This window comes from Rhinolophus hipposideros (assembly GCF_964194185.1).
Source record: "Rhinolophus hipposideros genome assembly, chromosome: 21".
Taxonomy (NCBI): Eukaryota; Metazoa; Chordata; class Mammalia; order Chiroptera; family Rhinolophidae; genus Rhinolophus; species Rhinolophus hipposideros.
Window position 1 is genome coordinate 32,210,368 of NC_138067.1, and position 27,976 is coordinate 32,238,343.

The following is a 27,976-nucleotide window of genomic DNA, read 5'->3' on the forward strand; positions in this document are numbered from 1 at the left end:
CACCCTCGAATGTCTGCAAAGGTTCTAGCGCCTTCTCATCTCCACCTCATAACGGCTTCCTTTTCTGGTAATAAACACCAGATTTGGAGAAATCAAGGTGACACAATGTGTAACTGTCATCTGTCGCCCAAGAATCCTGTTAAGGGGACAAAGGCCTTACGGCGCTTCCCGACAAGGTAAAAAGACCGCGACCTCTGGCCAAGTAGGAGCGACTCGTCCGTGTAGGGGCGCCACAAGCGCGGCCCTCTCCCGCGAGGCGGCGAGTGCGACTGTCCCCAAGGGCGAGGGACTTGCGAGTTGAGGTGGGGGCAGGGGCTTGCGGTGAGTGGGGGTTGGGGGTACCGGGTGGAAGCCTGGGTGAGAGGTTGGGGCTGTGAGGTGGAAGCCTGGGGTACAGGTAGGAGTTTAGGGTTCGGGTGGGGGCTTGGAGTAAAGGGTTAATGCGCGGGTGGGGATTTGGGACCCTACGTGAAAGCCTGGGGGGCAAGTGGGGTTTTGGGAAGCGGGTTGGAGGCTTGGGGTACGGATGGGGGCGCCGGGCCCGCCTCAGACACCGGCACGCACCTTGTGGCAGGCTGGGCAGGTGGGCAGCACGCTCTTGCCCCCGTGGCCCCCGCCGCCGCCGCCGCCGCCGCTCAGGCTACTCTGGATCTGCGTGAGCTCCTGGCGCAGCACCTGCTTCTGGTGGAAGCTGAAGGCCGGGTGGTTGGAGGCCATGGTGAAGAGCAGCAGGAACTCATCGCCCGTGCGGCCCTCGTTGAGCTGCAGCCCGTAGTTGTGGATGATGGAGTCGATGTGCGTGAGCGTGCGGTACAGCACGCCCGCCGCCTCGCGCTGCTCGGAGCCCAGCAGCGCCAGCGACACCAGCAGCTTGCTGCGCACCACCTCGTCCGTCAGGTTGGTGAGGCTGCCCAGGTCGGCCGGGTTGTTGGCCTTGATCTCGGAGTCGCGCAGCGAGTGGTAGTCCTTGCGCGCCAGGTCCTCGAGGCACGAGCCGAGGAAGCGCAGCTCGAGCGGGATGCACAGGTCCAGCAGGCCGCAGAGGAACTCCACGCGCTGCGGCGACGGCAGCTCCGAGAACCAGCGGTACACGCCGTCCCTCTGCAGCGGGCAGCGCTTCTCCACCATGCTGCCGCCCGCGCCGCGCCGCCGCCCGGGGCCGGGGGCCGCCGCCCGGGGCCGGGGGCGCGGGGCGCGGCGGGCGCGGGCGGAGGGCGCGGCGGACCGGGGCCGGGGCGCGCCGGGGCCGGGGGCGCGCGGGCCGGGGCCAGGCGAGGGCAGGCGGGCGCCGCGGGCCGGGCCGGGGCCGGGGCCGGGGCCGGGGCCGGGGGCGCGCGGAGCGGGCGAGACCCCCGCCAGGGGCCGGCAGGCAGGCGCGCGCGGGGCGCCGGGGGGGCCCGGGGCGGCCGGGGCGGCCGGGGGCGGCGAGCGGCCTCGGGCCCCCCGCTCACGGGCGGGCTCTTGGCCCGCGCCCGTCCCCAGCGGCGGCCGGTGCGCGGCGGCGGCGGCGGCTGCTCCTCGTCGTCGTCGTCGTCGCCCGGGAGGCGGCCGCCCCCATCTCCCCCCGCGCCGCAGGGTCTGTCACTGCGGGCCGCCCCCCGACGGAGCCGCCCGGGCCATGCCGCCGCCGCGCCTGGGCCGGCCGGCCGTTACTAGGATGGAGGCCGCGGGCGGACGCCTCAGGAACGGCGGTGGAGAAACAAGCGGGGCGCGGCGCGAGGGCGGGCGGCGGAGGGATCTGCGCCGGCACTCGCGCGGCCTCGCGCCTAGGCTCCCGACTCCGCGGACGGATCCTGGCGAGCGCCGCCGCGTCCGCTGCTGACGGGCACCGGGACGAGGCTCAAGTGGGCGGGGTGGCCGCCTCTCGCGACAGTCGGACCGGCCGTGCCCGCCCCCCCTGCTGATTGGCTCGGGCTGCCCCTTCTTGGCCCGTGATTGTTCCGGGTCCCCAATCGCGATTCGGCCCCGCCGCGACCACGCCTCACCGGGGCTGTCGATCACGTTGGAACAGCCCCCTCCCGCCCCTCCGCGGCCCGCGGAGTCGATTGGCCAGCAGGGCCGGAGGGGCGGAAAACCCGGGATGGATTTCTGGTTGCTTTTGTTCCCACAGATTTGCATGGAGCATTGTTTGGGTAAAAGGCAGTCGTCCGATCTTCCAGTTTTATTTCTGAGCGTCACAGTAGGGAGATAGGAGGTGACTTAGAAAAGCCGCTGGAGTGGGGCTCCGGAGACCCTAGTCCCCATCCCTGCTCTGCCTACTAAGCTGTGTGACCTTGAGCAAGTCGCTTGGCCTCTCTGAGCCCTGGGCGCCTCTCCGGAAAATAAGGGTAATAATAACCGCTCCGGGGGCTTGTGAGCAGGTTGTGAGCTCACAGAGGGCGGGCGCCCGCGTTTCTGAGACGGTTGGCCTGCGTTGAGGACGTGATGGGAACAAGCTTTCTCCGTTAAGTAAGCCTCCTTTCAGCGGGTTACTACCACAGCTCAGGAACCAAGAGGATGCAAATACACTGGCCAGGGGTCAGGGAGCAGGTGAAACGCCCCTTGGCATTTGCGTTGGCACCGGATTACAGGCTGCAGAAAGGTGGGGGAGAAGCTGGGGCACCCAACCACCTTTAAATCATACAACTGCAGGCAGTGGTCCCACCATCTACAGATACGGAAACTGAGACCCTGGAGCAAGAAATTTATTCCTCCCCTGCCCTATCCCTAGAGCCCTTCTTTTGACATCCTGTAATCTACTAGGGTGTGGCTGTTTAGTTCATTCGTTCAGGAACTCTGTGGAGGCCTGGTGTGTGCCAAGATCTAAGCTCTGGGGGGCAGCCATGAGCAGAGGGGTGCCCTTATTGCCCTAGGGAGCTTACAACTTGGTTCCGGAAAGCACACAATTGAATAAATGCATTTCTTTAAGACAGGTTCCAAAGTACTAGAAACTTCCTAACAAGACATCCTTCTTTCAGCCTTGGGGCTTCCGAGTTGAACAGACATTGCAGAGCCATAGTTGGGGGAAAAAGAAAATTTGCTTCCCACACCTTGGACAAAATTTCCCGGAGCCACCTGGTGTTGCAGGCCAGTATAGGAAGGAGCAGGAATCCAGGATAGTTTCCCAAGGGTATTAAATCCACATAGGTAGCAGGAGTGAGGCTGGATCCAGCTGGGTCTTCCTGCCTTATTTCCCCAGTCCAAACTAATTTCTTACAAATAATTAAATTAATCTTTTTTCTCTTTGACCTCACTTTTTCAAGTGATTCCAGGGAAGTGGTCACTTTCCAAAATCTACAATGTGAGGAAGTGAAGGAGCATAAAAATCAATACAGTTAAAACCTTTGCCTTCTATTGATAAATGAAGTTCCTCAGAGTGGAAAGATCTTGGGATCTTATCAGCGTCGGGGGTTCCTCAAATACAGCTCAACCTGGTTGTGAAACCCCCAAGCTCTGGTGCCAAGCCAACCTGGATTTCAGTCCCAGGTCTAGCTGGCTGGGAGGACCTTGGCTGTTCTCTCAACCACTTTGAGCCTCAGTTTCCTCATCTGTAAAAGGGAGTCAGGAACCCCACCTCCCAGCTGGCAGGGGAGCTCAGAGATGCTAAAGTGAGCCCTCAATAGCTGGGATAACTGAGCCACAGAATTCACTGGATCAAGGTTCCCCAGCTCCCAACCGCCTTTTTGCAACTTCTTTGCTGTGCTATTTGCTATTTAATGTCTGTACTGGTTGAATAGTGTCTCTCAAAAGGTCATGTCCACCCAGAACCTCAGACCTTATTTGGAAATATCGTCTTCACAGATATAATTCAGGTAAGAATCAAAATGAGAACATGGATTACGTTAAGCCCTAAATCCAATAAGAGTGTGTTTAGAAGAGACAGAAAAGAACAAGCAGAGACTCAAAGAAAAAGGCATGTGAAGATGGAGGCAGAGATTGGAGCCAGAGGTGCCTGGAGCCACCAGAAGCTAGAAGAGGCAAGAAGGATCCTCCCCGAGAGCCTCCAGAGGGAGCACGGCCCAGCCCACATCTTGACTGGACTTCTGGCCTCCAGAACTGTGTGAGGATTAATTTCTGCTGTGTTAAGCCACCAAGTTTGTGCTTATGTATTATGGCAGCTCCAAGACATTCATACTGTATCGTGTCCCCCTCAACTTCAGTCTAGCTCAACTTAATGCAATTCAATGGATGTTAAATGCCTACCCTGTAGGATCAGACCTCACTAAGGGTTTGGGGGGGTCTCTAAGGAGAATGAGATCCAGCCCCCCATCTTTAAGGAACTGGTGGCTTGAACTCCGCACGCCAAAGTGGACTGCTGTCTGTCCGCGGGAGCTGTCCCTTCTGCACACTATTCCCTTCCCTGGGAAGCAGCCAAGGGTCTCCCAGCGGAGAGGGTGGACACCGACCTGCCAGGCCCTCTGAACATAGTCTCTCGGGCCTGGCCCTGAGGTTGTACCTGCTCTCCTTCCCAGCCAGGGCTCCTTCCCTAAAACAAATTCCATCTCCTAGCTATTTGGAGCGTCTCACTTTCTCTGCAAAAGGTGACCCCTGGGTTCAACATTCTTCCACCTCTGCTTTGACATAGTGGAGGGGCTGGGGGTCTATGGGAAGACGCTGAGGTGGGGGCGTAGTAGGATAAGTCAGAGGGTGGGGCATTCTTCCCCATGAGAAAACGACACTACAGGTACAAGAGACGTGGGGCTGTGTCTTCAGACAAAAAGAGAGTCCCACACGATGCTGAGTGGGTCAGCAGGTCACTAAGTCCTTCAGGCCATACTTGCCTTGTGCCTAATTGGAGCCAGGGGCTGATGGAGCAGTGGGAAAAAACGGATCACAAAATGTGGAGTACAGTCCTATTTTTGTGGAGGATACCATTTTTGTAAAACTAGGTTTTTCACATTTCTATGTGTGCATACACATAAATACATATGAATACAAGAGTGTCTCGAAAGATGTGTTTTAAAATGTTAACGTTGGTTAAGACTGAGAAGTGGGATTCTTTGTGACTTACATTGCTTTTTAGTGAGATATAATCTCTCTACAAGGAGCCCTCAGGGAGTTCAGAGCCTAGGATGGAACAATATGTCTGTCTGCATTTTCCAGAGTGCTGGAATCAAGCACAAATTAATATTTTTAAGAAAGAGAGAGACCAGAGTTCATCACAAATTCTCCAAACAAACGATTTTGCAATGGAGATACGAGGTACCCAGGATTGCTTCTAGTGTCTGAATTAGTGATACGCATTACACTACAACAGCAGGCCGTGACCGGGCTGAGAGGAGATTAGCCACCTGGACTCCAAGCACAGCTCCCCCCATGCCATGTGGCCCTGCTTTCCCTGCTCATCAAAATCAGGCAGAGAGGAAGAACCTGGAGGCCAGGTTGTGATAAGGAAAATGGAAAAAGATTGAGAGGCCGATTACGAAGGTTCCTTAAAACAGTTGGGGCTGGAGGTGTGTACACAGGCTCCCTGCCTGGATCTGCCACTTAATTTTTTTCCTGCGGTTATGTCATCGGCTTGTGTGTGGTCTCACATGGGATGGACTTACTGAGTTTTGGTTTTAGTTTTCCTTTGTCTAGGCCCTGGTTTCCTATGACTAAGAAAGCAAAGGGACCCCAAACTTCTCATGTGGAGGCCTTAAGACGTGGGTCCCTAAGCTTACAGAGGGGATTCTTGCTCCGTGCCTCAACTCCTGATAGCCTCCTGCTATCACCCTAACCCTGTGTGACTGACTGGTCCTAATACGGCCATCATAATTCCCATTTCACGGATGCTCAATGGTCAGGCGCAATCCCGGGGCTGTGCAGTCTGTATGTGTTGGAATCAAATTCTGACCTAAGTCAGTTGTCCAGACTCTGTACTTTGGGGAGGAAAGCACAATGGTGACATCATTGATTCACTATTTCTGCAAACTGGGGACTCCAAAGGCATCTGTCACATGCCCAATTTTCCTAGCCATGACCGCTGACAAAGTCTGCCTGGAGTCTTAAACGAGCAGGTGTCCCGGCGCCCAGTCCTGTTTCTGCACAGATGCATACTTTCCTCCAGGCAGACCTGCTTCCCAGGGTCTTTGGCTTTGGACTAGTTTTGGTGTTTCCCCAATGGAAATTCCCCGGGGCTCTTATTTAAGATGCAGATTCCTAGGCCTGACCCCCAGATACAGTGTCAGACTCTGGGGAAGGGTGGGGTTAGGGGGGCTTGGAGTCTGCGTTTGCCAGCTCCGCAGTGATCCGCACACCCTAGTTTGAAAACTGCTGTTGGAGGCGGACATCTTGCTTTCAGACTTCTAGCATACTTCCCTGGATCGACCAACAGCAACCTCAGTAATAATCAGTTAAGTCTGTATTACATGCCTACCAGCCAGCAAGGATCCTCCCTAAATGACAGATGAGGAAACCGAGGCTTACAGAGGTCCCACAGCTAATGGCTCGTGGATTCTCATTGTGAAATTCTGCATCCTTTATTTCTGTTGTATTTGTTTGTTTTCACATTTTTATGTGGCTTCCACCACAGTAATGAAATACTCTGAAAGCCAACGGTTAATTCATTGCTGCTTTGGGGTTTGTGCTTTGTTTGTTTGTTTACGTTTTTACTATAGAAGTTTTCAAAAACACCCAAAGTCAAGAAATAGTGTAGTAATTTTTCACATCCGTATTGCTCAGCTTCAAAAGAGTGACATTTTGCCGTTCCTATTTCATCTATTTCTCCCCCTCCACGCTGGCATAACATTTTCTTTCTGAGGTATTTTAAGCAAATAAATATATGTATATGTATCATGTGTTGTTTTGTCTGGTTATGAAGTAATACATGCTCCTTATAAAGAGATTACATCTCACTAAAAAACAATGTAAAAGTCACAAGTAATGTCACTTCTCAGTCATAACCAATGTGAACATTTTAAAATACATCTTTCCAGACACTCTTGTGTTCATACATACCTATGCACACCTAGTTTTACTATGTGAGGTATACCCCACAAAAATAGGGTGGTACTCCACATTTTGTGATCCATTTTTTTCCACTTAACATATCCCAGATGTCTGTCCATGTCATGGACTCTCTCATAAATCATGGTTTTCAAAGGCAGCCCAGAATCTTGTTTGGATGTATCATGATTTTCAATTAATCTCCTATTGTGGACATTCAGGTTGTTTCTGTGCTCTGCTAATGGAGTTTCAAAAAGGCAGTTCTGCTTACCCTGGACTTTGCACCAGGCTGAAACTAGATCCACCTCCTGTAGAATTCTGCATGGGTTTCTGAGAAGGATTGAGAAGGGATAAAGATGAGGAACTAGATTGCTTCTCAATTCCATCCCAATCAAGTCTTCATGGCTTGGTTTGAAGTCTCAAGACACAAGACACACCCAGATTCAACGTGGATGAAAAACACATTCCAAAGGCAGGTAGCATATTATTTGGGTGACAAAGTGTAACTCTTAAAGTATGGAAGGTGTCTTTTTAAACAAACATACCAGAGCTCACCCAATCCAGTAACTCACTCTCCTTCACCCCATGAGGCATTAGCACTCTTATTGCAATAAAACTGTGATTGCTTGAAAATAACATCCGTGAATTCCTCCCTTAAAACTGTCTCCAGAGTCTGGTGTAAATCATTTTTGGATGTATGCTTCAAGGTGGATTGATATCTGGAGATAGCCTGTGCTGATAAATTATAAACAGCAGAATCTACTGTGTCTAGTTTGAGCAGAAACATTTATTAAATTATAACAGGGAACTCAGAGAATCTGGCAGGGTTGGAGAATGCAATGTGGATGCCATTCTTGTATCTTTTAAAAAATGAATTGCCTGTTCGTGTTCTTTGCCCATTTCTCGATCAGGTTTTGAGTCTTTGTTTCTGTCAATTTTTAAGAGTTCTTTACATATTGGAATATTAGTACTCGATCTGTAATTTGTGTTGAAAATATTCTCTCCCAGTTTGTCAGTTGCCTTTGACTTCATTTTTGGTGGAGTTTTTTTTTCTTTTTAATTTAAAAAACGTTGCTCTTGTTTTTATGTAGTTAAATTTATTGATCTCTTCTTTCATTGCATCTGGATTTTGAGTTGTGGTTAGAAACCTTTCCCTACACCCAAGTTATAAATAAATTCACCCATGCTTTCTTGTAGGATGCATATGGTTTCATTTTTTTCACATTTAGATTTCTGATCCACTTAGAGTTCACTCTTACGTAGATTAGGTATTTGCTTTTGAAACCCAGTTTTAGTAAGTGTATTAATTAAACCAGGGGTTGCGAATTAAAAGGCTTTAAAGAGCCAGGCAGAGAGTAAATGAGTGAAGCTAGATGGTACAATAAAATAGGGAGTGGTGAGGCCTGTGGTCAACCAGAGATTAAATTGAAAAAACACACCCACATAGTATGCGTATTAGTTTCCTAGGGCTGTAATAAACAAATTATCACAAACGTGGTGGCTTAAAATAACAGAAATTTATCCTCACGGTTCTGGTGGCCAGAAGTTTGAAATCAAGGTGTCAGCAGAGTTGGGTCCTTCTGGAGACTGTGATGGAGAGTCTGTTCCAGCCCTCTCTCCCAGCTCCCTGTGATTGCCAGCAATCCTTGGCTTTCCTTCGTCTCGTAGCTGCATCACTTCCATCTCTGTCTCCATCTTCCTGTGTCATTCTCTCTGGGTCTGTGTCCAAACTTCCCTCTTCTCATACGGACACCAGTTATTGCATTTAGTCCCACCCTGATTCACTATGCAGTCATTTATCTTGATTACATCTGCAGAGACCCTATTTCCAAATAAGGTCACATTCACAGGTTCCAGGTGGACATGAATTTGGGAGGGACTCTATTCACCCCAGTACAGTGAGAGAAAAGCAGAACTGTCTGGAGCCCCTGTGGCCTGCATGCTGAGAGCTAGGGGACCCTCCATAGATATCTTATGTTGCTGTTGGAATTGTCTTTGCCTAGTGATGAAGAGTCTACTGTACTGGGAAACTCACTAAACTTCACCCAGAATTGGTTTTGAAAAGCAATGATAGCTTATCGCTTTAAAATGTTCAGAAAAAAAGAAAGAAGAAATCCGTGGACCATTCTTCTAAGTCTGAACTAATGGACGGCTTATCCCACACCTTTATAGAAGATAGGTTTGTTCAGTATGAATACTTGGGTTTCCTGTTGGAAGTCAGGACTCTGTTATGCTTTTCCCTTCAGTGTAAAGGGTGAATTCCTACAAATTCTTCTGTGCCAAAAGAGGGCTCATTTCATACCAGGAAGGAGGAAGATGATATTTTCCCTACTCGGAGATCCAGAGGAGAGGCTCTCTTTGCAACGAATTTTCTGTAAGATGTCCCAGGGTAGGCAGAATTCTAAAGATGGTCTCCTAGGATTCCGGCCTCTGGTTATCTAAACACTAATCTAGGTGTTGCTGTGATGAAATTTTGCAGATATGAAGTCCAAGGTCAGGTGACCTTCAGACAGGGAGATTGTCTGGGTGGGCTGACGCAATCAGATGAAAATTTTAAAAGAGTTTTCTCTGGCTGGTGGTAGAAGGGGACTTAAGAGATGTTAGAAGGGTCAGAAGAACATGACACACCATTGCTGCTTTGAAGACAGACAGGGCCATGTGGGAAAGAATGTGAGTGGCTTCCAGGAGCAGAGTGCCCGCGGCCTACAGCCAGCACAGATGGGACCTTAGACCTACAGCCTCAAGGAAGTGGATTGTGCCACGACCTGAATAAGCTTGGAAGCAGATTCTCCCAAAGACTCACGCGACACCTTCATTTTCACCTGTGAGACCTGAGCAGAAAACCCAGTCGAGCCTGTTCCGATTTCTGGCCTATAGATTGTCAGATGATAAAAGGTGTTTTTTAGGCCGTAAAGTTTGTGCTAACTTGTTGTGCAGCAGTAGAAATTAACACACCTCTGTTCTTGGTGAAGTTCTGGGGGTGGGGACAATAAAAATGATGGGGGAGTAACGGGGATTTGGGACTGGGCAATTCCATTTCTTCCTCCTGTTGCACCTCCATTCATATGGTCATCCTTTTGATTTATGAGATCCCTGTGCAAGACAGAAAGATGCCAAAAGGAACTGGGGGTGGGGTGTCCTCAGTGGCTTCAGAGATTGATGGGAATCAACCATCTTCTCATGGTTAACCAGTTATTCAGACCAGGGAACCAGGTGGGTCTAACCACATCTTATCCTGGTGTTTTACAGGTTCCTAGGGCTAGAAGGAATCGTGGTAAAGTCTTTTAACACAATTCCTCCTTTGGGGTAAGGTCCCAGAAAATTGTAGTCCCTCCACTCCCCAAGAAGAAGTAAGTAGCAAAGGATTTTATACATCACAGCTCTGGGTACACTTAGCCTTGGGCAAGTTATTAGGTTGGTGCAAAAGCAAGTGCAGTTTAAAGGTTAAAAATAATTGCAAAAACCACAATTACTTTTGCATCAACCTAATTTTTTCCACTTCCCTGTAGCTCCCACCTCATAGAGTCGGAGATGGTAGGTGTGAAAATCTGGCTTGTAGCAGGTGCTCAATAAATGTTAGCAGTTGGGATTACGACCCTCAGAGACGTGATGCTTGTGGCACACCGCTCCCCGATATGGTTTGTTCAGCTGCGTGACCCAGGGCAGGGCTCCCAGGCAGTTTCTTCATCCCATCACAAAACTGAGGACCAGAGAAGGGACTCACAGCTCTGTCTGCATATAAACATCACCTGGCAACTGTTCACCACTACCGATGCTGGGCCAGCGAGGAGCTGAGCCTCTACCTGGAAACATAACCCTGGGAGCCCTGAGCATTGAGGGAGCATGGGGACGGTGAAGGCCAGGTTTCAGGTGGGCGGAAGGGTTGGTACTGAGCAAGGCAGTGTAGGGTTTGAAAACCATTTTTTCTGTGGCAGGCTTTGGGGCTCTCACATCGAGGCGGGGGGTTTGAGGAAGGAAGTGGATGGGAAAGCGTCCGCTCAGGCAAGGGTGACCCAAGGCCACAGGAGTGAATGGGGTGGGGGGAAGGTGTCCGATCTTGGAGGAAGACATCTTCACCCCTCTAAAGTGGGCAGGCATAGCCCTTTATCTTCCCTCTGGAAGAAGACAGAGGGCTGATACTGTCTCTTGTGGGTTGCATTGGGTCCCCCCAAAAGAAGTGTTGAAATCCTAACTCCTGAAAACTGAATGTGGATTTATTTGGAAATAGGGTCTTTGCAGATGTAATAAGATTGAGACGCTATCATTAGGGTGGTTCCTAATCCAATAGGACTTGTGTCCTTCTAAGAAAAGATGACACAGGGAGATGGAGGCCACAGGAAGACGGAGACAGAGACTAGAGTGATGCAGCCACAAGCCAAGTGACACCTGGGGCCACCAGGAGCTGGAAGAGGCAGGAAGGCTCCTCCCCTGGCGCCGTCAGAGGAGGCAGTCCTGCCAACACCTTGTCTTCAGGCTTTAAGCCTTCAGAACTGTGAGAATCAATTTCTATTGTTTTAAGCCCCCCAGTTGGTGGTCCTGTGATATTGCAGCCCCAGGGCACTGATCCAGTCTCTGGGGACAGCCGCTCAGTGAATGTGCAGCTGCCAGGGAACTACCTGAAACCCATTCCCAACCTGTTGTCTCTCGTTGTCTCGGATTACAAAGGTTGGGAAACAAAATTTTTACATGCCCACTTCCCTTGCATCCGAGACTGACCATGTGATCCAGTTTTGGCCAGTAAGACCCAAGTAAGTCTGCCCAGGGTTTTCTGAAAGCTTCTGCTTGTCTGATAGAAGGGGAAACGTCAGGCACACCTCTTCACCCTCCCTATCAATGCCTCTTTGAACAGTCTGGCCACGGTGTTAGGGTCCCCGGCTGCCATCCTTTTACCTTGCAGTGACAAGCACAGAGACTCCCCCAGACTCACCCAGTGCCTAGCAACATCCATCTGCTCAGCCAAGCTTATCGCATGAGAAAAATAAACCCCTATTTGTTCAAGTTAATCGGACTCGCTGCTACCTGCTGCCAAACGCTTTCTTAGCCAATACCACGATCTGCCCACCGGGGCCTTCCCAAACCCATCTTCTCTCTGGCGGACCACAGACATTGAGGGTGGGAGTTCTGGAAGTCAGAGTGAGCAGATCCTAATCCCGACTCTCTCACCCCCAATTTTCAATTCACCCCCTTCTCTCTGTGCCTCCGCTTCTCCGCAAAATGGAGATAAAGATATCTACTTCACAAGACGGCTGGAGAGTTAGAAGCGATAATGCCTGGCAAGTGCTTAGGAGATGCTCGGGAAATAGTGGCTGTCATAATTTCTAGAAGCACCTTTATCCCCATGTTCTGATGTACGTAGGGGGGTCCCACAAAAGAAAGGCTCAGTACTACGTGAACAGTCGAGGCCAGGACAAGAATTTCCCATCTCACCTTGACTTTAAACAAGCTCTTAAAGCCAAATGGGTACCCCTTTTCTTAGTGCATGTGTGTGTTTGTATCACAGACACCCCCCCCCCACCGGCACCCCCCGTCCTGAGCTTGGCTTAAGCCATTCCGGTGTTAGAGAACAATAATAGGAATAGATCATCCTGTCGTTGCCATTTATCCAGTGGTTCTGTGCGTGGGGCACGGAGCAGTAAGTTGCCAAAGAACGGACAGCTAACAAATGACAGAGCTTAGTCTCAAGACTTGGCAGTGCACCATACATCCTTCCAAGTTCATGCTAAGTTCTGGCACCAAAAGCAGGAAGGGCAGAAACACCAGGGGACAAAGCACTTTCATGCTTCGTTTAACTCTTGTGACATGCTTTAAAATCAACAGATCATTATCCTCACCTGTCAAAGGAGGCAATCAGGCCTCAGGGAAAGAGAGCAGAAACTGGCAGGGCTCGGACTGGAGCAAAGATTTCCTGATCCCAAATCCTGCTGCCCTGGACCTTCTAGAATGGTTGAAGACAGAGTCTGGGTCAAGATTACAACTCGTGGGTGAGGACAGTCACTGTAGAGTTTCTTCAACATGGCACAGGTGACCCTGGTGTCATGCAGCTAACAGCTCCTGTTGAGACGTCCTGGAGGGGGGATACTTTGCATCATCTCATTTGTTTCTCCTTTTACACATGAAGAGACTGAGGCTCAGAGAGGCCACTTGTCCTGGGTAGACAGCCAGCAAGGACAGGCCCATGTCCTCTCCACTGTGTGACCCTATCACACCAGGGATGTCCTGACCAGGTAGAGGCCTTTGCCCTCCCATTTTAAGCAGAGCAGCTCTAATATAGATGTAGGTGTGTATGCTTTTATATATAGTATGCGTTTGTCTTCAGCTCGAAATTTTGTGTGAAGAGCGGTTTCTGTGGCTAACATTGTTTTAAACCACTGGTCCATATACCAGACATGTGATTCTTTCACACATTTCATTCTTGGCACTAAGACTTCTTTTCTTTTACGCAGGACTAGCATTCCACGAGGACATCTGTATGGAACCATCAGACCATCCCTGGCTGTAAAATACAATAAGGCCATGCCGGCGTGTCCCAGTGGAAGTGAGTCCTATTGATACACATATATCTATGGCTTAATTAAATTCTAAGCTCTTTGAGAGCAGGACCAGGTTTGATACTTTTTTGTCGCTGGAGGCGTCATACCCGAACTTATCAAATGTTCGCTCAGTGGTCATTCTGTCAGCAAAGCTTTTGCAATGCATCTCCCAAACAAACATTTTCTTTTGTAAAGATGATGGCACTGTGCCAATTTCTTCTACTAGTGGGAAATCTTGTCTGTCAATTATTGTTTGTTATGTATAATTATGGTTCTACCCAAGTACGTGTGAAGTGGAATTTTTTCCAAAATATTGTTAATATTTCCTTGTAACAAAGCGTTAATTCCAGAATGGGAAAGACTTGAGCTGGAAGAGAATTAAGCAGTCTGGTGGGTTAACTTCTTAATTAGCAGATGAGGAAACGGAAGTTCACAGAGGTAAAGGGACTGTCAGGCCAGCCCATCCACTTGTCATCCGTGCTGAGAGCTGACTGCTGGTGCAGAAAATTGATTGGGTTCACCCATCTTTAGGTTTTTGATCAACTATGTTTGACCAAATTTTTCTGTATTGCATAGGTGATAATATTTTGCAGTAACATGTTCTATTCACTATTCACCCATGCTTCTGTCATTAGATATTATTTTAGCCATGTAACCTGCTAACTAGCAGCTCTCAGAGGGCAGGAAGGGATCAAGTCTGTTTGTTCACAGTGACTAGTACATGTAAGGTAACCAACACAGATTTGTTGAGTGAATGATTGATGAAACTTGGATTGAAATGCCCTGTATGACTTTCCCATTGACTGTAATGGTCCACTGAGCATGTGTACTAGTGATAATGAGAATTCGTACGTTGGGCCCCACAAAATGGAGGCCACCCGCCCCCCCAGTGGCCCAGCCCACGTCACAAATCTAAACCTAAATCAGCCTGTACTTAGGGGAAACAACTGTCAAGGACACCTAATAGACACCAATCATAATCCTCCACCTCAACTCAGCTTCAGCAAGCTTATCTTAGAAAGCAGGACCAGCTGGCCTTATAGGGAAATCCCCGACGTCTTAGCCAACCCTGCCGTTTCTGCCTTGCCTCTTCTAACATTCTATGCAACTTGCTCTTGTGCAAAATGCCTCTGGAAGAGTGCCCCACTGCTTGTAAGGCACTGTACTCCCCCAATCTATGGATCGCTTTCCCTTGAATCAAAGACATCAAACTTGTTATTAAATTGTTTTCACTTCGTCATTTGACACTAGACTTTCCTGTTTGGTTGCTGTGGGGTTTTGGTGAGAAATATCTTTGGCTACACCGAACAATGTCAGCAAACATATAGGAGTCTGTTTTCCTCCTATGATAAGACATCCAGAGATGGGCAGTTGCTGGTGCTGCTCCAGGAATGATGCTCAGTGATTTCAAGGAAAACATCTGTGATTCTTTTTGACTTTCCTTATGGTAGCAATGTGGCTGCCACAGCACTAGGCATCATGTCTTGCATTCAATGCAGGAAAAAGGAAAGAGAAGATGAAACTTGTAAGTGTTCCTTTTATGAGGAAAAGCAAACACTTGCTGAGAAACCCTAGAGATTTCTACTTAAATTTCTACTTAAAACCCTAGTGGATTTCTACTTAAATCTCATTTGCTAACATTATATCAGTGGTCACCTATGCTGCAAAGGAGATGAGGGACGAACGTGGCCAGGATTGTCCAAAGGCTTCGCGATGGGGCTTGCTCTCTTGCACCCCTGCCATTGCCCTGAGAGAAGCATGCCCAGACTAGTCCACTGGTTCTTAGAGGAGAACGCGAGACGTGGAATAGAATCATCCCAGCTGAGCCCAACCTGGATCAGCCAGCTTCCAGCGGAACCCTAGATCTGTGAGTTCAGAGCTGCCCTATTGAACCCGCCTAGGTCAGGTGACCCTCTGCTTACCTGCAGATGCATGAAAATTAATGATTGTCGTTTAAATGCAAATTTTCACAACAGTATTATTGAGATATAATTCACATACCCTACAGTTTACCCATTTAAAGTGTACAATTCAATAATTTTTAGTGAATTAAGAGTTTTACAACCATCACTGCAATCAATTTTAGAACATCTCTCCATCACCCCAAAAAGAAGCCTTGTACCCCACTACCATTACTAGTCATTTCTCCCCAACAACCCCAGCCCTAGGCAACCACTTATCTATTTCCATCTCTATGGATTTGCCTATTCTGGACATTTCATATAGATGGAATTGTATGTTATGTGGTCGTTTGTCACTGATTTCTTAACTTAGCATAATGTTTTCAAGGTTCATCCATGTTGTAGCATGTGCCAGTACTTCCTTTATGTGTTTTTGTTTTTTATTGTTACTTTTCCCCTGCCGTGAGTGAAATCATATAATATTTGTCTTTCTCTGTCTGACTTATTTCACTTAGTATAATACCTTTTAGGTCTATGCATGTTGTTGCAAATGGTAGGTAAGATTCCATTCTTTTTTATGGCTGAGTAATATTCCATTTCATATATGTACCACATCTTCTTTATCCAACCATCTATCAGTGGCCACTTAGGTTGCTTCCATATCTTGGCTATTGTATATGAAATGTCCTTCTTTGTCTCTTGGTATAGCCTTTGTTTTAAAATCTATTTTGTTTGATATAAGTACTGTTACTCCAGCTTTTTCTTTATTTACATTTGCATGAAATATCTGCTTCCATCCCTTTACTTTCAATCTGTGTGTGTCTTTCAATCCTAAGTGTATCTCTTGTAGGTAGCCTATGTATGGGTCTTGTTTTCTTCTCCATTCAGCCACCCTATGTCTTTTGATTAGAGCATTTAATCTATTTACCTTTAAAGTAATTATTGATTTGCATCTTTTGGAGCAAAAATTAATATAAGACCCAGTATTATATTATATTATATTATATTATATTATATTATATTATATTATATTATATTATATGACTGGCTCTTATATTGTATTATATTAAAATAAGACTGGGCCTGATATTAATGTTTGCTCCAAAAGATGCATTAGAGCTGATGGTCCGGCTAGGTTTTATTTTTGGGGAAACATGGTAGTATTTAGGTGATTCTCAAGGGTGGTTATTCTATAATGTAGTTGTAATTTTGATGTGATCATGAAAGGAGGCAAGCACAGCATTTATGTACTTTGCCATCTTGACCGGAAGTCTAAGTTTTAAATTGCACACCTTTCTGAGTAGTGTGATGAAATCTTGAGCGGTCTTGCTCCAGCGTGCCTGGGACGTGAATCATCCCTTTGTCCAGCATTTTCATGCTGTAGTTGCTTCCCACCCATTAGTCACTTCGTAGCTGTCTAGGTTATCAGATACACTGTTACGGTAGTGCAGTGCTTGTGTTCAGATAACCCTTATTTTACTTAATACTGGCCCCAAAGCACAAGAGTAGTGATGCTGGCAATTTGGATGTCCCAAAGAGAAGCCATAAAATGCTTCCTTTATTATTATTATTATCATTATTATTATTATTATTATTATTGGTATTAGAATTTTATGTGCTTAATCATTGATTTGTAAGAATTGCCCTTATGCATAAATAAATGAAAAAAACCGGTACTAGTAGAAGAAGCACAACTACACAAGCCGTACATTTTTAAAAATTCTATGTACCTCCCATGTCCTCACGTGAAGGAATTAAGCAAGACTATTTGGTACCAGTTTTCTGGAGGATAGTCTCATCTCAAAAGAAACTTGAATCAATAAGCATTTGCTAGGAACAGATATAATTCTGCCATATACAAATTATTCACTAAGACAAAGAGCTTAGGGCAAGAAATAGTAATGGAACTGAGGTTTTTATTTTGGTTTTTTCATGTGGGCACATGCCCAGATGATATGGGTCAAAGGTTTAAGGACTTCAGATGCAACTTTGGTCAAACAGATTATTTGGGACACTCCACTAAGAATTTTTACCCACGACGGCTGTATAGTTAAACAAGCTTCCACGAACAAAGGGAGGGAGATGACCTTGCTGATCCCAGACTTCACTGGCGACATCAAAAGCCCAAAAGCAGGTTTATACTAAGGCAAGACCAAAATATCAACAGAAGCTAAGGATGGTGGCCAATGTATCACCAATGGCCTACTTAATATTTTCTCTTCTATTAAATTTTGGAGACAGATGAAAGCTAGAAACAAAAATCACATGCATGCCTTAATATTTTCTATCTTCCACATTGGTGTACTCTTCTAAAACTCACAGGCCTACCTCAGTCAGTTTGGGCTGCTATGACAAACATAACAGACTGGATAGCTTACACAACAGACATTTCTCGTGGTTCCAGAAGCTGGGGAGTCCCAAGATCAAGGTGTTTGTAGATTCAGTGTCTGGTGAGAATCTTTTTCCTGACATGTAGGTGGCATATTCTCATTGTATCCTCCCATGACTGAGTAAAGTGCTTCCTTTAGGTGAAAAGATATGTATGTATAGGGAAAAACATATTATATATAGGGTCCAATACTATCCATGGTTTCAGGCATCGACTGGGGGTCTTGGAACATATTCCCTGCAGGTAAGAGGGTGACTACTGAACTGAGCTTTGGTTGAACAGATGCTATAGGACTGAAAGGCGAAAAGGAACCTGAGATAACACAGAGGGGAAGTAGCTGTGGCCCCTTGGGCGTGGTCAGGCTGCAAGTGGTCACCCCTCACCCATCTCCCAACATGTCTCCTGCGGAAAGAGGGAGAATTTCACAACAAAGTCCCATTGACAAGTTTGTTAGCTCTTAGGATAGAGACATAGGGTTGTGAAGTTTTGGCTTAGGAAAGTGGATTTGTGGGTTATATACCTATCTCATCGAGTCCTAACAAAATTAGACGTGTGCCATAACAAGATTCCTGCAAAGAAACTGTGGATTGAAGAAAATACTGTACTAAAATAAATCAAGCACAAATAAAGAACAAGAAAATTGCAGAGGCAACTGTCTTATTCCTGGCCCAAGCTCTTTATCAGACCCATACCAAGGTGAAAACAAAGACAGTCATCCAATCATACCTCAAAGGAAGACAGCCAAAAATTCCAAATTATTAAGAAGTCTATTTGAAACACATATTTAAAAACCATGATTGTTCACAAAAATCCTCATTCCTCTTTCTGCCTTGAGATATTGGTTAGTAATAATGGAAGTCGTCACAATTAGCAAGACATTAAAAAACATTGTTTAATCTTTTACTTAGCATTTAAAATTTTCCACTTTGATATGGGTTTTATGATTGTGCATAAAATATGAGAACAGTGATGCATGTGGATAATTACATAAATTTTAAAATGCACATAGATTGCGGGTGCATGCTGGAAAGTTTTTGCCTGATGGGATTCATGATAAAAAATTCTTGGGAGACTACTGCCCTAAAGAATTCATGTCTACTAGCTGTCAAAACAAAAACACCAAATCAAGCAACAATGTATAAAACATGTTAGCTTTATGTTTTATACAATCGTGAACTGTGTTGGAGATGACTATAAACAAATCATGAAGCTCTAGACATTTTTTGGTGGTGCAAAGAAGCTGTTACATAGCAAAGATGTTTGGTAGAGTTTTCTTTTTTTACAGATTTATTAGAACTGGAAAAAGTTCCTTCACATCTCCATGTCATGCCCACTTTTCAGCAGTGTGAGAATTGGGTAGAGGTGAGACTAGAGCTTCCAATAAATAGCAAGAAATGTTGGGGGACTGTTCTGGCTCCCCCAACCATACATAGATTTCTGGCCATAAGTGTATAATACTCTACAGAGAAAATACAGGTCTGGGTCATTCTCTCCTTCAAGGCTGGCGTAGGAAGTGGAGACCAACATCCCTACCTCCCCTTCACCTGGATGCAGAGATGGAGGATAGAGGTGAATGTGTTTGGACGGTTGATGGGGATTCTTATCAAAGGCTTCAAGGAGAGCTTGACTGATGCTCCCTGAATTTATACACATCGTTTGCATGTAAATGTCTGTGCCCATTTTTTTCTTAAACAAAAAGTCTCATAACTTTCACCGTATTTTTGAAGGAGTCTGAGACCTGAGGCCAGTTGAAACAGAGTTGGGAAAGCATCATTCTGAGCTCAGGGGGGTTCTGACCATAGGATCATCACTTCACCTCTCTGAGCCTCAGCTTTCCTCATCTGGACCATGGGACAATCCACCTCCTCTCCCCCGGTTGTTGCAATGGACAAAAAGAGTCTGGTACCTTGAGAAGCGTGGTCACTGGTAGTGATGCCCAGTGTGGGTGATGCAATGTTTGCTGACCCCATCGTTCTTCACAGGGCTGCAGCGGCCTCTCTGGACTCCCAGTCACCAGTTTCCCCAGCAGCCCTTTTGTTTGCTTGGAATGGTTTCTTGGGGTCTCCTAGAGGAAAGATTCCCAGCTGAGTTCCAGAAAATGAACATTCTCCCCTCCCCCTCCCTCTTGGAGGGCTCCCAGCTGCTCCCTTGTCTGCCCAGCTGAGAAGAAATGATGTTAGGAATGTTTATCTCTTGAGCAAGCTGCAGAGCTCCTTTTAGCAGAACAAGAAGAAACCACAAAAGGGGGTGCAGGGGTCTTGCCAAAGCGTACTGGTGCTGCGGGAATATCCATTTTCTTTGTCCTGCCTCAGCCAACATCGCCTCCAAGAGAGGCGAGTCAACCAGGCTAGCAGTATCGGCTTTCTCAGCCCAATCGTGGTCATTTTATGTCACAAAACATGTTGGTGACTCAGAACCAAAGAGACTGGGGTCTTCAGGAGGTGGCATTGCTCTTAGATGTGACTCTTGCATAAAGAAGCAGTACTAGGTGCAGTTCGAGTCTATAACATGACAGTTAAGGGCCTCTGTTTTGGAATCAGATTGACCAGGATTTGAATCCCAGCACTACCTCTTAATAGCCGTGTGGCCTTGGGGAACTCAAGAATGTCTGACTCAGTATGTCTGAGCCTCAGTTTTCCAATCTGCATAATGGCAATAAGAAGCATTTGTACCATGTGCTATGAACGGTGGTTGTGAGACCTGAATGAAATCATTGTTCTAAATCATTTCCGACATGTGGAAAGATCCTAAGTGGTAGCTATTGTTATTTAAGTCGTCGGATTATAAAATCAGAAAATCCAGAACAATTCAAAGATAAAAACTATAATAAAAGCTCTCCTAACCCCATGTCCTGGAGGCACATACTGCTAGCCTCCTGTTAGGTTTCCTTCGAGTCGTTTTTTCTGTGCATGTATATTTCATAGACTCAGCTCTTTGTTCAATGAGTACAATTTACATATGTACACACATGGTAGTTTTTCTTAATAACCAGGCAGGATGTTTCTTAACTCACATTTTTTAAACTTAAAAATATATTGAGGACATTTTCTCCAAATCATTACATTTTACCGTCTTGCATATTTCCCCACACTTTGGTGTTTCTGAAATTAGGACGTGTTTTAGAATCAATGTCAAAAGAAACGTGCCAGCTGTTTCTTCTCTCTCTTTTCCCCTGAAAATGGGATTATGAAATGGGTGATACATGCAATGAATAATGGTGTCTCAGACTGAAAGAAACGTGGCATCTCACATGAAAGACACTTCTTAAAGACCACATAGTTTTCTTAGGTGCCTTCTCTATCATTAACTTCATCAACCTCTATTTTTGGACATTTTAGCCACTACGGTTTTTCACTATTATCAACAATGCTGCAGAAGAAAATATATGGCAGGAAGTACAATCACGTGGTTCATTGACCCAGAAGGATGGAGACTGGGTGCAGAGGTCAAGGTCACAGCCAGCCAGTGCTGACCTTGTAGGGAGGAAGGTAGGTGATAAGTACCTCAGCCGTCCTCTCCTTCCTCTCTCTGATCTCATGCGAGTGCTCCTCATTGTCAAAGAAGGGGGGGATACTGTGCTTTAGGTCAGCCCCCACCCCTGGCCACAATGCAGAGTGGCCCTGGATGGGTAACGATGATGCCCAGCCCTGTTGAATTGTATCACATGAGCTTTTCCTTCCCCATGCAGAACAGAAGGCCCTGGAGAGCAGCCCCTTGTCAGCGCCGAGCACAGACCACGTGAGAGCCCATGTGCTTTGAGGCAAGAGAGCTTTCTCCTTTTCTGGAGTTCCGTCTCATGCCTAAGATTCAGATAGGATGCTATTTTTAAGTGCCTGGCACTGTGGATTTGTATTTGAAGGGAGGAGAGGGGACTTAACAGAGCAGGGCTGGGTGGGCAACAAGCAGGGGTGGAGGCAGGGGGGCTGCATTTGTGCTGCTGTAACAATGCAGGCTCAGGCTGGTGGGCTGTCACACCCACAGCCGACATTAATCACATCCTGTCTTGCCTTCTCCAGCAGCCCTGACGCATGAGGCCACACCTCGCTTCTGGAAAGCTCCCATCTAGACTATTAAGGGTGCTTCTCAGCCATACTTCCCATGATGGGGCCGTACCCGACCCCCCCACCCCCAGCCAAATGGATCCCCCCTGCCTGGCTCTGGAGATTGGGTGGGCTCTAGGCCACCACAGGAAGCAGAAAAAGCTCTTTGTATGGCAGGCTCTGTGAGGTGAGGACACAGATCCCCTTTGGAGCATTGGCAGCTGTGTGAGGTGGGCACAAGCGGCAGGCTGTGGTACCCAGCCCAGTTACTCTTTCAGCTTAGGGTTGTGGGTTGCAAGCAACAGAACCATGTTGCATCTGAAGGAAGGGGGCTACCGGAAGGAGATGGGCTAGTCTGCAGAAAAGAAAGAAAGGATAACAGATAATGAGACAGACAGGGGCGTCACAGTGCTACTAGGATCTGGGAGGTAGATGAACAAGCAGGGAGGGGTGGGAGGGGTGGGGGTGACAAGTTGGAGGGAGGGGAAAGGCACATGCTGCTGGGATCAATCTGCTCCATTGTACACACCAAACAACTGACAGTCAGAGGGGGAAAGGACTTGCCCAGTCCCAGGGGGCTCATTGGAGCCCCAGCCAGCCCTGGATCTCAGACGTGTGAGGTGATGCAGTGGGACCAGCCCTGGCCCTCAAAGAAGTCCAAAGCCACTAGGGTCCTCCAAGCAAGAGGTCCAGCATCTCTTGTGGGTCCCTTTCCGCTCCCAGACCCTGATCCCTCGGGCCACGCATTGCTTACCTTGGATTGGTTCAGCCTGGGCCCCAGGCAGACGGAGGGAGCTCAGACAGGCCTGAGGTGTGACTCATCTCTGTCTACCCAGCCAAGTGCCAAACAGAGAGGCTGGCAAGCAGGAGCCAGTGTGCAGCCACTAACCAGCAGCCAAAACCATGCTCCAAGCAGCTGGGCCTCTACTTCCACAGAGGCCACCTAGGAATGGCATTGTCAGGCTTCACCTGTCTGACCACCAGCAAGCCCACCTCCCCAGCATTTGCTCCCATGACAAATCCCTCCCCACCTTGTTGTGGCCATACCAGACAACTCACCCATCCCTCCTTTCTCACACATTACCCAGGGAAAGCCCTTCCCCTGTGCTCCTCTCAGCCCCTCTAGCTTGTCATGAAAGAATCTCGGCTTTGCTGTCAGAGAACTACATGTCTGGCTTCACAATTTCCTGGTGGTGGAGCTTGTGCAAGTTGCATAGCTTCTCTCTGCCTCAGGTTCTTCCTTTGTAATGTGGAGATACAAGGTTGCTATACACATTAGGGGTAAGGTGTGGAAACACCAATGTTTGGCACATAGCTGTCCCTTGTGTTGCCTGTCACCTTGATCTGGGTCATTTTGGTAGCCCTCCCCAGATGCTACCTTATATTGCACTCATGGCAGAAGGGAACGTTTTGGCTGCTTAAAAGCAAGCCAAATGGAAAACTGACTGTCATCAATTCTTGCCTTCTAAACAGACTGACAAATTCACATTGAGGATTCCGGCTTAGGGATTCTGGTTAGCCAAGAGCAGAGCGAAATATGTCCTTTCAAAGCACCAGCTAGAGTTCTGGCTTAGCCAAACATCTTGGTGAGTTTGTGGTCTATCTGTGGTTCCAAACTCTTTTTGCTGCAAATGACAGACATGTAGCCCAACTCCCTAAATTTAAAATAACCTTTATTGGCTCACTAACCAAAAAAGAAAAATCTATAGGTGAGTGTACCTTCAGGTACAACCGGATCCAGGAGCTCAAATGACATTTCTCCTCTTTGCTCTAAAATTCTCTGTGCGTGGGCCTCATTTTGCAGATATCTTTCTTTATCCATGTGCCTAAGGATGGTGGTAGCTCTAGGCTTCTGTGGCAGGTTGTATATTTCAAAGTTGGCCCCATCAACCTATGACCCATTCCACATGCTCTTCTAAAATATAATGTGGACATAGTTCCATCATGAGGGAGGGCTTCTGTTCTCTTCTCTTGACGTTGAATGCCTGTTGTAAGTGTTTCAACCAATAGGAAATGGTGGAAGTGACATTAGGTAACCTCCAAGGGTCTTAAAAGGCACATAACTTCTTCTTGGCTTGCTCTCTTTCAGAACACTAGCCTTTGGAAACCAGCAGTCATGAAGTAAAGAAGCCCAAGCTAGCCTCGGCAGAGAGACCACGGGGAGAGGCCCACGTAGAGAGGAACTGAGGCCCAGCTCCAGCCAGCACGTGCAAGACTGAGCCTTCAGATAATTGCAGCCTCTAGCTTCTGAGTCTCCCAGCTGATGCCCCAGACATTGTGGAGCAGAAACGTCATCCACACTGTGCCTTGTCTTGAACCACAGAGTCTGTAAAGCATAGTATATGGTTGCTCTCTGTCACTAGGTTTTGGGGTAATTTATTAGGCAGCCATAGATTTCTGCAATAGATTGCATGATCCCTATAGCTCAAAATCTTAGTCGAGGAGATAGATCTTCACTCTCCCAACGTCCGCATATTGATTCTTAGTAAAGATGAAGGTTGATTCAGCTTAGGCGAGACTCCCACTTCTAAACCAGTCTTTGTGGCCAGAGAGCGGAGAACTCTGGCTGGTTAGGCTTGGTCATGAGCCACGCTCTGGCCTGGTGAAGAGTGGGGTCAAAGACAGTCAATCTAGCCAGGACCACAGGGAGAGTGCCAGAGCACGGCCAGAGTTGGTTCAGCAAGGAAAGGGGGATATATTCTACGATATAAAGGCAGGTCCACAACGTACTTGTGAATTGCTCTACCTAGCAAGAAAATGTTTTATTTTTATTTGTTAAGGCATAAGTGATGGGGAGTTGGGAAAAGGAACCCAGAAAAATAAGATCCATGCTGTTTCTTCTACCATACATGAGTAGGATTTGGAGAAAGCAGGAGAACACCAAGATTTATGAATAACGAATGCCTAGGTTACCCATGTTTGTGTGAGGAACTCATATTTATCTAGGGCCAGCTCTGTGCTTAGCATTGCTTTGAGTGTTTCATACGCATTCTCATTTAATGAGCTTGCACCTCTTGGGGGAAGGGACTGAGCCTCCAGGGCACATAATGGTGTGTATTAGGATTATACCTTGGCTGCAATAACAAAGGCCAAAGCAGCAGTGGCTTAAACAAGATAGAAGTTTATTTTTTCTCTCTTGCAATTGCCCAAGACTAAACATGCAGGCCAACATGGCAACTCTAGGTGCTGTTTATTTTTATCTTGTTGTTCTGCTAACCCCGATAGGTGGTTTCCATCTTAAGATATAAGATGGCTGTGCCAGCTTCTGCTAGCATGTATTCCCTAACAAAAGAGGGTGTGTGTATACTGATTAAGAGCTCAAGCCCAAGAGTTGAATTTCCATGGGGTTTAATCTTGCCTGTACTATTTAATAGTTGTGTGACCTTAGCCTCAATTTTCTTATCCATAAAAGCAATCATATTTCATTGATTCTAAGATTCACATGGTAACATCTCTAAAATTAGGATGTGTTTACGCATACAAGCTGAATATGCATACGCACACATCTTGAATTGACAGGTGTTTGGTTGTTGTTCTTAATAGTATACAACATAATGGTGTATCTTACAACAATGGATCTAATATTCAATGAAATACAATTGTTTTGAGAATAAAATATAAAATGTAACTATTCTATTTGTTAATAGAATTATCAATGGAATACAGAATGTTCACATTCCTGTATATTCACTTGAATCGTTCCAGGATTGGAGTAAGAACTCAATAAATGCCAGCCATTGTGCTATCACCAAGTGTCCTCAGTGGGGAGAAGGAAGTGGTTCATTCAGCTGGAGCTGAAATAATATCCAACGCTCAGTGAGTTCATAAACCACCTATCTGTTAGCAAGACAAGAGGCAGGCAGGTACTTCCTCCTACCCACACACCACTTGGGTTTTAAAAATCGATTTGGCAGTTGATGGCTAGATGAAAGGGATGGGGTTTAGGCGGCAAGGGATGAGGATCAGCTCACGTACTGACCCCATCCATAAATCAGGGCTGCTATAACAAAATTCCAGAAACGAGGGGGCTTATAAGCAGCGGAAATGTATTTCTCACAACTCTAGAGGCTGGAAGTCCAAGATCAGGGTGCAGCACAGTTGCGCCTCTGGTGAGGACCCGCTTCTGGGTTGTGGACTGCTGACTAATTGTGTCCTCACATGGTAGAGAGCAGAGCAAAGCAGCAAACTCCTTCCTGACTCTCAGAAGGGCACTGATCCCACGGATGAGAGCTCCACCTTAGGCCTCATCAAATCCTAATCACCTCCCAAAGACGCCACCTGCTGATACCGTCACATTAGGGGGAGAGTGTGGACATATAAATTTTGGGAGGAAACAAACATTTAGCCCATAACACTCACCTTGTTGGTTTTCCATCAGAAGCTCTGGATGAGTGTCCTGTACCTGCCATAACAACCGACCACCAACTATGGGGCTTAAAACATCAGAGATCGATTCTCTCCCAGTCCTAGAAGCCAGAAGTCTGAAATCAAGGTGTGAGCAGGGCCAGGCTCGTTCCGGAGGCTCCAGGAGAGGGTCCTTCCCTCCTCTTCCAGCTCCTGGGGGCTCCTGACAGTCACTGGCGTTCCTCAGCTTGTGGCACGTGACTCCAACCTCTGCCTCAATTGTCACCTGGTCTTCTCCTCTGTCTCTCCCTGTGTCCTGTCCTCTTTTTACAAGAAGAGGGCCTACTTTAGGGTTACACTAACTCCATGTGACCTCTTTCTAACCTAACTGTATACCTGCGAAGACCCTGCTTCCGAGCAAGGTCACATTGAGGTTTTGGGTGGACGTGAATATTTGGGGGGTGCTATTCAATGCAAAGCCCCCCTCACTGAAGTCTGTTTCCTGTCTGGCCTGGGTTGACTCTGCTCTTCACGTCCTCCTTTTTGCTTTTCTACGCTCCCTGGCACAACTGCCGGTTCTGTGTATCATCCCTGACACCAAGTGCCTTGAACATTCTGTCCCATGCAGGTGGGAAAGGTGGTGCCCAAACGGTTACACTAGCTGTGTTGAAACGCAATAAATTAGAGAAGAGATGAGGAGAAGATAAACCAGGGAAAATAATTAATAGAAAGGAATGCCACGTGGTATGAACTCACTCAGGCACATCGAAATTTGTTACCAAAGACTCCTGGGAGCTCTATTTATTCTTGTTGTATTTTATTTTTTCCTTTCAATAAAACATTCTAGTTAAGCACTGAACTTGTCAAAACACAGAGATGGCCTGGGAAAGATTTTGATTCTGAGAAGTTATAAAAGGCCACAGCCTGGCGGAGGGAGGTGCAAAACAAAATCCCTTTTCAATAAATCTTCCACATGTTTTTGTTTTACAGTTCAGTGGTTTTTAAGATAGTCACATAGTTGAGCAACCTTCATCAGCATCTAATTCCAGAATATTTTCATCACTCCAGAAAGAAGCCCCATATCCCTTAGTGGTCACTCCTCATTCCCTCATCCCTTCAGTTCCTGGCAACCACTGATCTATTTTCTGTCTCTGTAGATTTGTCCATTCTGGATATTTACTGTAATTAGAAACATACAATACCTGGTCCTTTGTGACTGACTTCTTTCAATCAGCATAACGTTTTTGAGGTCCATCCACATTGTAACGTGTGTCAGGATTTCCTTTTTATGGCTGAATAACATTCCATTGTTTGAATAGATCATGTTTGTCCGCCCATTCATCAGTTGATGGATATGTGTTCCCCCCCCAACACATTTTTTTGGCTCTTACAAATAATGCTCCACTTTTAGGGCACATTGTAGTTTTGATTGAGAGCTAGCCAAATCTATTCTGAATCTGGTCCTTTGGGTGAAAGGACATGAATGAGACAGGCCTGGGTTTGGATCTGACTCCACGTCAGTCACTGGTGCCTTAACCTCTCTGAATCTCAGTTTCCTCATTGAAAAAATGGACACTGGTGAGGAATCAAGACTAGCACATAGTAGGTATTCCAAATGGTTTCTAATTTGTCTCAAGTCAGCCCTTTAATGCCTTAATTATTACCCTCTGGCCAGGGGAGGGCATCCTTCTTCCGCCCCGCTCAAATTCATGGAATCTAGTTGGGTTTGAGTGAGGGGTGCCCTGGAGCTGGCTTGTGCCGGCTCGTGAGGCCCAGCTGTGTGCATCTCTTCCCAGCTCTGTATTCAGTGACATCGAATTGGTAACTTGAAATCAACCACAGTGGGAATATTTATACTGAAAATCA

At 46.9% G+C, this 27,976-nt stretch overlaps 1 protein-coding gene and 1 long non-coding RNA gene across 3 annotated transcripts in view; one reads left to right on the plus strand and one right to left on the minus strand.

Moving 5' to 3' along the window:
- The window catches only part of ZCCHC14 (zinc finger CCHC-type containing 14), a gene marked incomplete at its 5' end in the record, with an annotated part of 59,287 nt that extends 58,159 nt beyond the window's left edge, over positions 1-1,128 (minus strand). Inside the window, one exon of the mRNA XM_081032944.1 lies at positions 565-1,128. Within this exon, the coding sequence (XP_080889070.1) occupies positions 565-1,128 (564 nt within the window). The remainder of the gene's footprint in view (positions 1-564) is intronic.
- Positions 565-26,963, plus strand: LOC308490550. 2 transcript variants are annotated; one of them, XR_013992228.1, is made up of 4 exons: positions 565-897; positions 13,350-13,441; positions 21,065-21,214; positions 23,856-25,515. It is a non-coding gene; the product is annotated as an uncharacterized lncRNA (long non-coding RNA). The 2 variants fall into 2 exon arrangements; XR_013992229.1 differs by lacking the exon at positions 21,065-21,214 and having other exon boundaries at positions 575-897; positions 23,856-26,963.
- The last annotated feature ends 1,013 nt before the right edge of the window (positions 26,964-27,976 follow it).